Source organism: Helicoverpa armigera, chromosome 3 (genome assembly GCF_030705265.1).
Source record: "Helicoverpa armigera isolate CAAS_96S chromosome 3, ASM3070526v1, whole genome shotgun sequence".
Classification (NCBI taxonomy): domain Eukaryota; kingdom Metazoa; phylum Arthropoda; class Insecta; order Lepidoptera; family Noctuidae; genus Helicoverpa; species Helicoverpa armigera.
This window is the reverse complement of record NC_087122.1, coordinates 7,548,807-7,563,690: the sequence shown is the minus strand read 5'-3', so window position 1 is coordinate 7,563,690 and position 14,884 is coordinate 7,548,807. Positions and strand designations below refer to the sequence as shown.

At 38.4% G+C, this 14,884-nt stretch overlaps 2 protein-coding genes across 2 annotated transcripts; one reads left to right on the top strand and one right to left on the bottom strand.

Moving 5' to 3' along the window:
• Position 1: 1 nt before the first annotated feature.
• LOC110375105 (patj homolog) lies at positions 2-11,006 on the bottom strand. The gene is made up of 17 exons (XM_049836531.2): positions 10,685-11,006; positions 10,509-10,599; positions 10,101-10,257; positions 9,700-9,872; positions 9,463-9,592; positions 9,150-9,262; positions 8,606-8,760; positions 7,845-7,993; positions 7,686-7,763; positions 6,296-6,497; positions 5,692-5,853; positions 5,046-5,191; positions 4,364-4,549; positions 3,644-3,792; positions 3,009-3,144; positions 2,457-2,623; positions 2-1,809 (listed from the first exon to the last, which is right to left on the bottom strand). Exons 2-17 carry the CDS (start codon positions 10,596-10,598, stop codon positions 1,663-1,665), a joined length of 2,340 nt encoding a protein of 779 aa, XP_049692488.2. The 5' UTR covers position 10,599; positions 10,685-11,006; the 3' UTR covers positions 2-1,662.
• A 324-nt stretch (positions 11,007-11,330) lies between these two features.
• On the top strand, positions 11,331-14,661 carry LOC110375130 (E3 ubiquitin-protein ligase RNF4). Its single transcript, XM_021333127.3, has 3 exons — positions 11,331-11,843; positions 12,037-12,215; positions 12,666-14,661. Exons 1-3 carry the CDS (start codon positions 11,735-11,737, stop codon positions 12,870-12,872), a joined length of 495 nt encoding a protein of 164 aa, XP_021188802.3. The 5' UTR covers positions 11,331-11,734; the 3' UTR covers positions 12,873-14,661.
• Positions 14,662-14,884: the final 223 nt, after the last annotated feature.

Here is a 14,884-nt window from a genome sequence, read left to right as displayed (position 1 = left end):
CTGTAATATTAAGTTTTATTTATTCCTCAAGTTACATATACCAATAAAATTGGAATGGACGATGATATTTGTAAAGGAATTAACATCAAGATAATGAGAAAAATTTAATCAATTCAGGTAGATATTTTGTAATACTTTTAAATAAACTAACATTAAAATACTATGAATAAATTCAATACATTTAAGTAATGATTACCTATCTAATTAATAAAACAACTTTAAACATTTTATAAATTGACAAAGGCTTGTTCAAATTCTATGATTGGCAGTTAAGTACATAAAGTGTCGGAATGCATCACAGAATGTTAAGATCAATTTATGTAAACTTTTGATATGTCTATAAATAAACGACTTGAATCACATTTTACGAGTATTTCTTATATGGAATACAAAATCACACGAATAATACTATCATATCATTCAATTAAGTACATGAACGAGAAGTCTATTTGCAAGCTGATTTAAGTTTAAGGCGGGTTATCATAGCTACATTAGCTTTGGGATAGAATGGAGGAGGGGAGCAACGAGAAAAGGTAAATAAAACCGTCATCGATATCTATTCGATTATCTGGACATCAAAATCGAATTCCTATCCCAATGATATCATCGGATGAATACAATTTAGAAAGGCCTTCATTTTCCTTACTCGTCTTTTCTCATTACACCGCTCATCCAGTGTATTCCAACGCTTACTATGTCCTCTACTCAAGAAAGGTAGATTAAGTACAACTTCATTATCATACAATATTGTCACAATTACGTTTAAGTCATGATTTTAATTTTAATGGAATGCTGAAGATAAATAAAAATTAACCTTTTGACAATATTTAGCCGATCTTGGTCCTATCGACCAATCGCTAGTTTTCGAATTGTTGCTAGTGTACGCAACTGTAATGACATTTTTAAACAACTATGTATGACAGTTTAAAAATACCTACAATCTGGGCTTTATAGCACAATAAAATGCAGGTTATGACTGTTACAGGTGGTCAAAAGGTTTCAGCACTCAACACGTGCTTACAGAAAGTAATACATTGTTCACATATAGGCTTCAAAGTATTTTATAACCACAATACACACAAGTAATGTTCATAATAAAACACTAGCCACGAAAGAGAATAAAGAGAATAAACATTTAAACTTACAGTAATATATCGCAGTAAATAATAAGACTATTAATATAAATAGCATCGGTAGAGAGAGATGGGTGGTAGTGCAGAATTAATAAAATCTGTCTTTTAATGACAACTCTCTCCGATATCGGAATGTCTAAATGAGCAAATATTTTGAAAACGTAAATATGCAGAAGCCTGACCTAGTACAAATTCGACCTAGTCGATTAGAATATGGTGATGGATTTTTGAACACGTTTATATTAGCTTCGCTTGTAAATATGTATGTAAGAATCTTTATTTGACCCACTTCCCGGTTTTCTATACGGATGAAATTTTGCACACGCTCTGAGTTCTGATGACAATACATGACTAGCGTGTTGTTTTTCAAAACTTTTTTTTTTTTAAACAAACCAGCGACAAGAAAATTATGTTTGAAACGTTTATTGATTATTTTTTACCGTGTTTCAACCCCATAAAATGCTATATTCCTTACCTTTCTCTTTCAAGGTCGGCTTCTGCATTGTCGTGTATCGTCTTCCGTGTGTCTCTAAGGCTGTGTGGGCGGCGCGGTATGCGGCAGCGGCGGCGGCGCGTCGGCGAGCGGCAGCGGCTTGGCCACGCCGATGCGGACCACGCCGCGAGGTGCTCCCTTCAGAGCTGCCACTGCTTGTTCTAAGCTCGCGTCTTCTAGGTTCTGTAGGTGGTGAGATTATAGTTTAGTAATGTTGGGTAGAGTAAGGCGTCTAGTAAAAGCTGGTGTGAAGTCTCAAATGTAAAAGTTATAATAAGATTGTAACTTGCTCGTTTTAGGCAATCTTCAGTCGAAAGATGTCCTGGAGGTACACATAGGGCTGCCATCTCGAATTTCGCCAAACCCGGACAAATATTAAAAAAACCCGGACATTTTACGTAAATCGCATTTTTTCCCGAACGAGTACGATTTTTTTAAAACTAAATAATACCTAATTTGTAATCCATTTACTATTGACATATACTTAAATTCAATGAGGTGCTTCCTTATATGAAAAGTGTCCGGGTTTTCCCCGGACACTTCTTGAAACCCCGCCCGGACGGCCCCCGGAAACGAGGACAAATCCGGGGAAACCCGGACGGATGGCAGCCCTAGGTACACATCATCACTAGGTTTGGTATAATAATTCTTAACTTCTAAAAACTAATATTCGCCATTCTTGCTAAACTTCATAGTGTACATGTCGTTCCCTATAATCCAGAACTGCTGTAACCTTAGTTTGCCTACAAAGTCTCGCTAGCAATACACCTATGTAACGTCTACAAAAGTCATGAACGTTTATTTATATTTTTAAAGTAAACCCCAGTTACCTGATCGTTAACAAAGAGCAGTCTATCCCCGGGTATGAGGCGGCCGTCCTGCTGCGCGACGCCGCCCGGCACCAGCGAGCGGATGACCACCAGCGTGTGTGATGGCCGCAGCGGGTCCTGATAGTCCAGGATCGAGAACCCGAGGCCGCGCTCGCCTTTCACGAGTTCTGTTGGGTGAAAGTTAAATTAGGGTTATGGGACAATACAGTATGAGTACATAATACAATAAAGAGTGCAGAGTAAAATATAAGGTACAATAATGTACATAAGGTACAATAAAATTATCCTGTTCAATTCACAAAACTGTCAAAAAAATATAATTGGCTTTCAGTAGTGATACGACTGGACCGAGCCAGCCGCGATGGACAAGGAATGCACGATTAAACGCAAAAAAAGCCATGACCTGAACCTGACTACAGTTCTGTAGCCGTTCACGCGATAGAATATAAATCAAAATAGTTTCAAAGACAAATTATTATCTAAATTTTTTATACCATAGCAGAATTTAAGCCATCTTTGAAACGGATAAATTGTTAACTACTAAGGACTTACCAATAATTTGTGGTTCCGAGGACCACATAGCAAGTCCAGTGAGCGGCTCGAGGCTGCGCGAGCGCACCTTGCCGCCCGCCGACAGCGACCCGCCCTCCTCCGCGCCCGCGCCCGCTAGACTACCGTCTGACTTCGCCTGAAATATTGTTGTTTTGAAAGGAGGACTTTGGTTAGTTTGAAACTACCGATTATTTATTTAGTAAATAGGGAAGGTACATAAGGGATTATATGGAAGGAGTATATGAGAAAACTTATAGGGATGTACATAAGAGAGTGTATAAGAGGAATATGTAAGAGAGTACACGAGAAGTTTGGTGCCATAAGTAAAATACGATTATCTACAGTGGCATGCTTAGAGTGCCCGCTAGGGTAGATCCGCCAGTAGTACTGTCAGCTTAAGCTCAAGTTTGCGCGCTGCAGTCAAAATGTCCGAACAAAACACTACAACGCCGCATGCGTTAAGAGACATGCAAGACATCGCATGGCTTACTTCAGAGAGGAAAACTTATTTGACAAAAAATTTTATGTCCGCTAGTAGGAATTCCTTTAGAAATAAGCTTTAAGCTACTCAATTGTATGATGCCGTTTCTAATTGTTATTTAAAGTCTGTACATAACTTTAAAAAATAATTTTACCTTGACGAGTGTGGCGGCGGGCGGCGCCAGATCGATAGGCGGCGCGGGACGAGGTCTCGCGCACACCATGCACACTTCGCTCGATAGCTCCTTCAGGATCGACACCACTTCTAGGTGGTTCATGCCCAAGAGCCGGTGCCCGTTCACCTCTGTGAAGAGTATGTTAAGAATTTTGACTTTAGGATGGAGGGAAAGATAATAGCTGACTAAAAAGAGAAAAAGAAAATTAAAAAATTCTTGGTGCGGTCGTGAATGGCTGACTTTCTGTCATAAAGAGTATCTCTACGTTTTGGAAGGCCTCCATATGTTGTTGGAAGTTGGAAGGCAGCTTTCATTTGTATATCTTTAACATTCACCAGTCATCACAGGTAGAAGCCAGAAATCTGGCAACGTAAAAGAGATCAACAACCAATAAACAATAAATGGGCGTCACCATGTAACTTCACCGTTAACAATAGAAACCCAGTGAAAATCTGTTAAAACAGACTCTTTGGTTAAAAATAGACTATAGAAGACCACCAATGGCTGATAAAAAGGTGAAGGAAAACATCACGAAGAAACCTGGACTATAAAGTTTGAAATCACCAACCCGCATTGAGCAAGCGTGGTGATTAACGCTCAATCTTTCTCCGTGTGAAAGCCGTGAAAGGAGGCCTGTGCCCAGCAGTGGGACGTTAAAAAGGCTGTAACAAAGCATAGAAGTATAGATTATAATGTTACCGAGCAGCTCATCCCCGGGTCGATGCACGCCGGCGCGGCCGACGGGTCCCTCGGGCAGCACGGAGCGCACGTAGTGGTGCGGCCGCACCTCGCGCCCGCCCTCCACGTCCACCGTGCCCTCCAGCGAGATGCCCAGCCCGCCGCCGCCGCGGACCACCACGCCCACCACTATCTCCACCTCGTCACCTGAGAAGACAAAATGATGTAAGTATGGTTATTATTGGTTATGCTATCACACTTATAATATGTCACTTCTTCACGCATCAAGATTGAAGGAAGAGTAGGTCTTTTGGAGAAGAACCGGCGAGAAACGACATACCCACTTGTTTGTTTGTTTGTGTTCTTAATTTGAAATAGTTGTGTAGCCAAACCAGGCTTAGCAAGCACAAGCACAAACTAATAATATTGTATTGAATAATTTGAACTGAAACATTATTAAAGAATAAAAAAAAAAATCTAAAAATTTTGGATATTTGGCACGCCTTCCTCCAGATAACACAATCTTATGCCTTGACACCAAATGGCTTGTATCTACAAGGTGCGTATATTATTTACTTTTTACTCTAATGTGCACGGGATGAGCCATTCCGACAAGGCCGACCCAGTGTAGTATTTTTTTTATCACATGGTTCACTCTATATTTCTATATGATAAATGATGAAAAAAACAACTAGTTTCATACCGAGTATAGCTTGCCACTTCCTCCTGATGGCCTCCTTCTGCTCATGAGTGCGCGGCATCTCGAAGGCGGGCTGCGCTCGCGTCACCACAGGCGCAGCCGGCGGAGACGAACTACCCGCCTCTTCTACTGCACTTTCCACTGAAATGCTGAACAAAGAAGCATGGATTTATTTATAACTTACTATTTTAGTTATAGTTAGCTCGACTAAGGGAGGGGGAGGACGGGGGACACATCTTTGAGGCAAGCCTTATTTGAACCACTACCCCTAATTTATGATTCGATCAGAGTTATTCGATTTGTTTGAGGTATCACTTTGAAGTGGAGTGGGACCAGCTCGTGGGTAAAGTCAAAACAGCGCGGATCGATCGATCATTAGGTTAAGCAACACTTGTCGTGGCGTAGTCGGTCCTTGGATGAGTGACCATTTTGTCATGAGGTGTTCTTCTGTGTTTTAAAAGACACAATAAAATGGTTGGTCACGCCTGGCTTTAACACATCTTTGGCAGTCAGAAGTCTGACCAAGATGTATCGCATGGCCCAGAAAACTGGATTATGGAAGTCAGATACGCAGTCGCTCTATGTAAAACACTGGTACTTAACTACATCCGACCAACGAATACATAGTTAATAATGTCGTTTTGCTTACGTGTTATGCAGCTGCGCCATAGGTATATCATGTTCGGGCGACGCCATCGAGTCGGGGCGGTGCATGTGCAGGAAGGGGTTGTGTGGCGGCGCGGCGGTGGCCGCCGACTCGCCCGCCGCTATCGCTTGCTGGAGCTGCTCGAACTTCGGACCGCGGAGATATCTGGGAACAATGTGGATTAAGTTTATATGGGACACTGCTGTTATTAGACACATGGGTTATAATTTGGAACCAATCAAATAAAAAATCTCTCTCTTTTACATAAGGGGCTCTCTCTATTACATTGGTGGTCGTAAGGAAATACATAAGGTGAGTATAGACTTCCCTTATGTAGTTTCCTCTCTTTTTTGTGTCCCTTATGTATGCACCCTTAGGTAATTTTTAATTTACTCTTTCATGTACTCCCCCCACATAATCCCCTTTCTTATGTACTACCCCCATGTACTCCCTTTTAATTTTTCCCTGTGTACACTTTATTATACCTGAATTTTATAAAGTATGTTTTCTAGCTATATCTGGTAAATGTTCCCACAGCTTTTTTTAGGGCTGGATCCGCCCCTTAGTCACGTCTTATTTACTAATCTTAGCACTAAATTGGACAAACCTCTCTAACTCCAACGTAACAATATTCCCACTCTGCTTCAAGGCATCGACGGCTCTCTGATTAGACTTGCCGGCGAGCGACACGCCGTCGACGGCGACGATGCGGTCGTTGACGCGTACCTTGCCGCTCAGCGCCGCAGCACTGCCCGGCGTCACGGACTTCACGAATATACCTGATAGCTCCTCTTTCTCGCATACGTAGCCTGTGGGAGAAAAAAATATTTTATATTGGTTGCTACATATAATTCAGGCACAGACACCAAAAAATCGTGAAAAAATAAACTTTTAAACATCGAATACAATTTCGATGTTCAAAGATCTTGTCTCCGCCCACTCAGTAGTACTCTTGACAAGTAACTGTGTCTGAACCTGGCTAAGAAGTACAGTTCACGAATATAACTTTAGCCTTTCAAAAGAGCAAAGGACCATGAGACAAATTGGGCTCATTGTCCAACAGAGTTATAGCATATGCCGTTGTGAAGGTTTTTGTTTGTACTAAAATTGTTACTATGGGCACTACCTTCAATTCCATGGCAAAAAAAAGATATGTACCTAAATAGGTTTTGTAGAAAAAGACGATTGTTAGGAGTCGTAGTGCGCTTAATTCGCAGGATTTATATTATTAACCGACTTCTTAAAAAGGAGGAGGTTCTCAATTCGTCAAGATCTTTTTTTCTTTTTGTATGTTCACCGATTACTCGGAGACTCCTAGACCGATTTGGCTATTAAGAGGAAGGATATAGTCAAGACATGTTCGTGCACGTTCATATTACGTATACATTCTGGTTAACAGAAACGAAATGTGTCGAGATGCCATCGCTCAGTATTACTGCTCGTGTCTAATAGGTAGACGCACAGTAGGAAGTTGTGCTCATATCATTTCAATAATATGATATCTAGGGTTAGGCAGGCACACACAATTTAATCCACCGGCAGGATATTTAGGTGACATTATTATTGATATTGATTGAAATGTTAACAAAAATATTTTTAACTGATAGCAGCTGTTTTTTTTTTCATGTATACATTAAACCTGGAATTAAAACTAGTTAAAGGCGTTCAATAACAAAACCTACAATGCCATAACAGCACAACTTTTTGCAGAATATTAGTTTATTTATGGTCGGAGAAAAATATTTATAGCAAAATAACCCCATGGATTCTTCTCAAAAATGAGTTTAAATCTTTATATTTAGTGCTTTACAAGTATATTCAAAGTGGTCTCATCTCTGTTGGTGGGTGAGCCCAGGCTTCATACATTTTTGCCCATGGTCCTTTGTTGGAAGTGGTTTGTAAAGATTTAGCTTTACCGCACTTTTTTTTTTTAACACACGCTGAAACGCTCTTAACGTGGCACAGACCGTGAAAAATATTCATAAAAAACTATTTACCTGCTATGGTGATTCCAAGTCCATTTTCATCTTTCTTCAGCTGCACCGTGAATCTATCAACCTCAGGTGATTCGGCGTCTGTGAATAAACTTATATTTCAGTAAAAAATACCACTTTACATTTTTTAATGATTCATTAAGAACTTCTTCGTGTTTTTACCTGCTTCAGGTGGTGGAGTAATGGAGCGGTCGAATACGAATCGCGACGCGTTGGAGTTGTGAGGAACTGGTGTAGGTTGAGTATGGAACACTTGCTCGAAGCCAGCATCCAGTAGGTAGCGGTCCAGAGCCTCGGGGTCTGAGAGCAATCTATAAATTCAAGAACATTATCTTGCAGGTTGTTTTTGATAAAAACTCAATCTCCAGACTTCTTAGCAACAGCAGAGTAAATGCGACATGTATACCATCGGGAAAACTGTTATAGTTCATGAGATAAAGGTGATTGATAAGTGGACACTAAGGTGATGGATAAGTGGTACATGTGTTGTTGGGAAGTTTGTTGCGCCACTTCGTCTTCCCAGCAAAAACACATAGGAAGTGGTGAAAGGGAGGCGTTTTGGGGGAAGTCTGTTGTATTTGTTTCTAACGTTTGAAAAGTGTTGATTTATAAGCCTGCTTTGAATAAACCTTTTGAGTTTGAGTTTGGATAGATGGTTGGATGGATATGGATGTTGGCATTTTTACGATGCCCATTTTCACCAACAAACAAACCTAAATTTAGGGATCCCCTAAGAGCATTTAGGGAACATTTAATACGACTTTCGTTTTCACCAAAGTTTAAGTGTCCCTTATAACCTTTAGCTTTTTTAGTGACACTTAGGGAAACGTTAAAAGATTGTTGGTGAAAAAGGGCAAAAGAAGATGGCATGGGCATGTTCATAGGGCTGGTAACTTTTGGTGTGTTCTGGCTAGCTACCCTACCTTGCAGGCACGAGCGGCGCGGGATGGTGAGCATGCGCAGCGTGGACGGGCGGCGCGGCGGGGTCGGCGGCGCGCGCCACCACGAGGCGGACTCGCGAGCCGGAGGCGCGCAGCACGCCCGCCACCTGCTCCGACCCCATCTCCATCAGGTGCGCCTGATACACCACATCATATGTAGACATATATTACATGTAGTTTTTATTTATTTATTCCTATACTTCCGACAAGTAGGGCTCATAGAAATACAAATAAATAGATAGCATACATAACAACACATAACAACTAATACATCAAATATATTAGAATAAGAATAAGAAATTTATTTCCAAAAAGGTACATTTTCTGTTATGATTAGGCCCAAACTAGGCAAAGCCTGTATCTTGGGCGCTAATTTAGAGAGGGTTTACCAATGAAATTTTTCTAGTAATACAAAGAGTTATAAGGCTTGTAAAGGCAAGTATACTTTCTACTTATTTAATTACATGTTGTACATATATATTTTTTTTTATTACCAACGATAGTATTACGAATAACCACTACTTACATCACCTATCTGCAATATATGATCACCAGATTTCAGACGGCCATCCCTGTCTGCGACGCCTCCCGCTAAAATGGTTTTAACAATAACGCCACTCGTCCTTGCGCCAATTATACCTGAAACATAAAGCTGGTCAATATTTGTCATAAATACTTTTTATTGTGTTACAAACAACCTTGACAGCGCGTGGAAACATTAGCAATACAGAACAATGAAGAATTTATAGGGAAAACTGATACTACAAAGCAGTAGCCTTTAAAAAAACAATACACTGATTTAATATAGTAAAACATTGACATAAATTGAAGGTCATTACCAAATCCCAATCCTGTGCCATCATTAACAAGGTTAATGATTTCAACCTGCGCCCAGTCACTGCCCACAATACTGTGTGACATAGAACCGAGGGATTCATCAGTCCTTGACAGGTCCAGTAAGCCACGAGTCTGAAAAAAAGTATAAACACATTTAATTTTGTTAATTATAAGAGGAACTGGAAAAAGCTGTTGTGTTATTTGTCAAGTTTCTTAACTGAGATGTAAAACCTAAATACCTGTTTAGGAGACATATTGGAGTCGACAGAGCCACTGTCAAGCCCCAGTATGCGCTCATTATCAGAGCTAGAGCCAAACTCCAGGCTGTGAGGTGGTGACACCTGAGGCACACGCTGCTCCTCTTCCCCCTCATGCCCTCCATACAAGTTCCTTGCTTGAAGAGCAAGGTCACCTAAAATCCATAATAAAATGGTCCAAAATACGAACATGCAAGGAAAACATTCAAAGTAGTGTGGGATTTCTTTAGTTAGAAATACAACATCTTGCATCACCTTCATTCCATTAAAAGGAAAAATACAGTTGTACATATAGTTGACACAATTATACAACAAATGCAAACAAGATGGCCACTTTTGTATGTTAGAAATTGAGTTCTTAAATATATTTGATAAAGTGTTACCTGCTGGAGTGATGTCAAAGTCACCAGGAATTATGGAAGGGTGATGAGCAACCTGCGTTGCAAGCATTCCAACAGAGTCATGCAATGTTGCTATGCTTTTCAGTATGGGACTTTCCAACAAATTAATCAGCATATTCAAGTCATCATTGGTTGCAGCCTGTTTTAAGTAACAACAACAAAAAGTGACTTATAATACTTGAAAATATAACACATTATAAATACAATGGAGAATGTACATCTATACCTGTTAAGTGAAAGAATTTAAGGGATTGGACAACCAAGAACTTGAATGTTACATGAATAACTTACAGGCAAGGGTTGCAAATGTTGAAGTGCTCAGGTGCAACTTAACATGAATAATCATTGTGAATTGTGTTGTCTTGTTAACTAAGAGAAAACTTGATTTACCTTTAACTTAGGATCATCACTCTGATCTACAGCTGCTTTTACGCTTTCTAATTGTTGCAGAGCATTCGATATGTTAACTCCGAGATGCATTCTGAAAATTTCATAATACTTTTGTTTAAGATATGTACGCAAAAAGTGTATATAAACAATGAGGATTATTTCAAAGATTATCCTACTTTACGAAATTTTTGTTCTTGGAGCTCTTGCAGTCTGCAGTTAATAGCTTTATGTGTAAAAATAAAGCATATATGTTTTTTCTATATTTATTAACACTTCTAAGGTCTACTTGTAGACACTGTTTTAACAACACCAATAATCGTGCACAACTGCCAGTTTCATAATTCAATATCTAATTATATTCCGCTCTGCAAAGTACCAAAAAACTGAGAATAGCTAATTATTTGAACATTAAATATCAAAATAATATTTATACAATGAATGATGGATGAGTCAAAGAGTACTCAACCAACCCTGATAAAATGAACTGACACTGACAGCTAACTGTCAACACAAAGTAAAAAAATATGAAAGGTGTAAAGTTACGTTTAGCTATAATACGTCTATGGTTTTGGAAGCGAGCTGCTGAGACTGCAACTACCGACTACTGCCTGTGCTGCTGATGTCGCTTTCTAGGTGATATCGATCTTGTTATGTTATATTATGTTACTGCAAGGAACGATATCATATCTAAGCCCCCAGTACACATTGCCCCAGGCGTGGCCACTACACGCCATCAACAAGAAATGGCAAAATGAGTTTACAGCGCGGGGCCTTACTGGAGGAGGGCTGCCAGAGATAGTAGAATACAGGATGCAGGAAAACTTTAGAGGAGGCGTTTGCCAAAAGGCACATTGAACTTAGAGATTTATCTAAAGAAGAAAACAAATACCTCATTTATTTTATTTAGTTAGCTTCTGCCCACGGCTTTGCCCGCGTGGTGTGTTGATAAAAAGTAGCCTGTGTGTTAATCCAGAGTATCAACTATGTACATACATAAATCGGTCCAGCCATTTTTGCGTGAAAGAATAACAAACATACATCTTTTACATTTTTATCATTAGTTTATATATTACTATTTTATTTTCTAATCATCCCAAACCACAGAGTACATTATATGTCCCAAACTAGTACTTTACTCTATGGTCTATTCATACAGTCCAAAAAACGTTAAAATAAAAATTGTTGTAAGAAAGTTTTAGCCGAACCGAATTATTTTGATGTAAACAATGTCTAATTCAGACGATGTTATTGATTTGACGAATTCTTTTGTTTTAGCTGATCATTGTGGTATACCTAACGTTATAATTGACTTGGACTCAGATGATTCGTTCTGTGGTAAGTTTGTTATTTTATTTTTTTCTAAATGTATTAATTAAGTATATACTTAAAAGATAGATAAAAATGATATACTATACAGATATAGATCTGATATAGATCCACAATATATCATACAGCAGGGCAGTCAGGGAACACAATTATTATCATAGTTATGTATTTACCTAATCTATTGAATTCTTGTATTTTTCAGTAGACACTGACCGACGTGACGACAGAGCATCTGTTGGTCAGTGGGTCGTCTTAGGGGCGGTTAATACCCAGTGCTTTGCGAAAGGTGCTAAACCATCATTACGACTAACTGCAATTGAAAACACAAATAAAAAGAAAAAAGCAAAACAGAAATCACCTACCTCCATAAAGGCAAAAGAGGTAAATTTTGAAAATCTACACTAATTCATGGACTACTTTTACTTGTCTGTACACTACTACAATAATGAGGAAACATTATTGGATTGTTTGTTTATTTGTATTATAAAGGCTCAAAACTGTTGAGCCGATTTCACTGTTTCACAGTTGTGAAATCATTGGAACAAGCTACAAGCTTTATTTTAACTGCCTATGGGAAAAAGTTCAGCCGAAATGCGGGTGACACCACAGGAAACAATTAGTACCTAATTTTGGTAATTAAAAAACCTTTAACAATTTTTATGGCCAAGTAATGGAAATGGCCGCTTGTTCATGGTCAAGTACATAAATTTAAAATACCTGGTAAAATATTAATTTTCCACATTCCACCCACAGACTATTTTAATGATTAATCCCTAAATTTGCCAAACTTGCCAACTATATCAAAAGCTGACTATATTATTTATGTTTCAGAGATCTTCATTACCTGGAACAAGCAAAAAGTTTGGAGGCTGTCCCATATGTTGGGACGAATTAGGTAAAAACCCTTTGGCATCTACTAAATGTGGACATGTGTACTGTATGAAATGTATAGAGGGATATCTTAAAATTCAAAAGAAATGTCCCACTTGTCGACAAAGTTTAAAGGGATCTTCTGCATACCATGCTCTTTATCTATAAAAAGTTTTTTATAGAAACTGACCACACACATAGTCAAAATGTACAACCTACCAATGCTATACTTGCAAAAAATATTCTTGCATGTGATGTGTTAACTTCAGTAATATATTTTCATATTCCACGGAACATTTGCCACAAGTTCCATGAAATGCAATCATTAGAATTAGTAAGTTATTTATAATAGTTTTAATAATATTTTTAATTTGTTACAATGTTTTCTTATATTTATTTGCAACAATATACAGTGGTGAACAACCAATTAGATACACTGTGGGCGAACTCTGAACCTCAAAACAAATAAGGGTGTTTCTCATTTCTTGTTCACTACAGCATGCATAGTTAGGAAAAGATTATTATTCATGAATGTATATAGTAAGTTATATTTAAGACTGATTAGTTTTTTTTATTAATTTGTACACTTTTGACTTTATAACAGTACTAGCCTTGGGGTGAGTTGCACCATTTAACTATAACGAAATGACTTTCGGTTGTCAAATCGCCGATTTGAACACACATTTAAGGTCTCTGTACACAGCGGGCGCGGCGCGGCGGGACGGGACGGCGACGTGACACAATGTACTAGATCGTCGCGTCGCGTCGCGCCGAGCGGGACGGCTCTGTGTAATGTCGTCCGTAATATCTAGTACATTACAACTGTTCAGCGTCGCGTCGCCGTCCCGTCCCGTCGCGCCGCGCCCGCTGTGTGCAGAGACCATTAGTAACTGACTAGCCAATTTCATGGCTTATTAATATAATTAAATGCTATACTAGTTACTTTCTGCTAGGACTGTAGCCTTCCCAATTGTGTATCAGTACCATTTAAGAGTTTCCCCTTTCTTTACTTGCCTACAAAATGCACAATTTATTAATGGATCAATGGCATCATTCATTACACAAAATTAATTTTAGATGATTTGTAATATTCTATTGCCACAAGGGCCCGGATAAATATGTATTAGAAAATATAAAATATGGACGAAAAAATCTAAAATATAGTATAAAATAACAACACTTTTCACTCAGATCAAAGATCTGAGACTTCATAATTAAACATGTATAGGTAGGTAGTATTGTGAAAAATTATAACTATGAATAGTTTTATTCAATTACATTAGCCTTATGAAATTGGTTGCAATACACAATGACATACTTCTTTAAATTATCAAAACTAAAACTGACGATTTGGCCTGAATCTTTTCTGAATAGTGTTAAACATATGTTCTAAATGATCTCGGCTGCATTTATAAACATGCATAATTCGGTAATTGAGTAAGTCAGTCTACATTGCCCTAAAAACTTCTGCACAGAATTTAGATATTTTTTAAGGTATCAAAATTAAATTAAAAAATTACGAGAGTAACGAAATACGCACAGCCGTGTGATGGCTGGACCGTAAATCTATATATTTTTGTGAATATATGGATTGTGACGTTTTCTTGCAAAATATGGACTTAACCTTGAAAAATGGGAAATATGGAAAATAAAACTTGGTTTTTCACAGTCTAAATACGATAACATGTAGAAAACACATTCAAGACCGAAAATCGCGTAAATTAAAAATATGTAAGTATTTACATATTGATCCGGGCCCTATATAGTCAAAATCATTGTAAAAAGTACCTATTTTTGTTCATGGAAAATGTTGATTAATGGCCAAACTTAGGTTTTTATGAAATCTAGATGATTGAGGTCCATTTTCCCTACACATCATCACATACAATATACATCTATTTCTCTTAAAAACCTGTTTACCTTTAAAAGCGATTGCGAAAATTCATAGTAGTTTTTTTTTTAAGAAATTTAATGCTGCTAAAATGATGCTGTCTGTGAACCTGGACCTATAACTTAAGCCCTGACTTTCATGTTTATTGTTATACTAGCCGTTTTCCCGCGGTTTCACCCGCGTCCCGTAGCTACTGTCTACACCGGGATAAAATATAGCTTATGTTACTCGCAGATAATATAGCTTTCTAATGGTGAAAGAATATTTAAAATCGGTCCAGTAGTTTTTG

Coding starts and splice junctions, on each gene's coding strand:
- LOC110375105 (XM_049836531.2), bottom strand. CDS start 10,598: ATGCATCTCGGAGTTAACATATCGAATGCTCTGCAACAATTAGAAAGC. Junction 9,593..9,699: donor CCAATATGTCTCCTAAACAG/GTATTTAGGTTT, acceptor ACTTTTTTTCAG/ACTCGTGGCTTACTGGACCT. Junction 5,854..6,295: donor GTTACGTTGGAGTTAGAGAG/GTTTGTCCAATT, acceptor CATTGTTCCCAG/ATATCTCCGCGGTCCGAAGT.
- LOC110375130 (XM_021333127.3), top strand. CDS start 11,735: ATGTCTAATTCAGACGATGTTATTGATTTGACGAATTCTTTTGTTTTA. Junction 11,844..12,036: donor CTCAGATGATTCGTTCTGTG/GTAAGTTTGTTA, acceptor TGTATTTTTCAG/TAGACACTGACCGACGTGAC. Junction 12,216..12,665: donor CCTCCATAAAGGCAAAAGAG/GTAAATTTTGAA, acceptor TTTATGTTTCAG/AGATCTTCATTACCTGGAAC.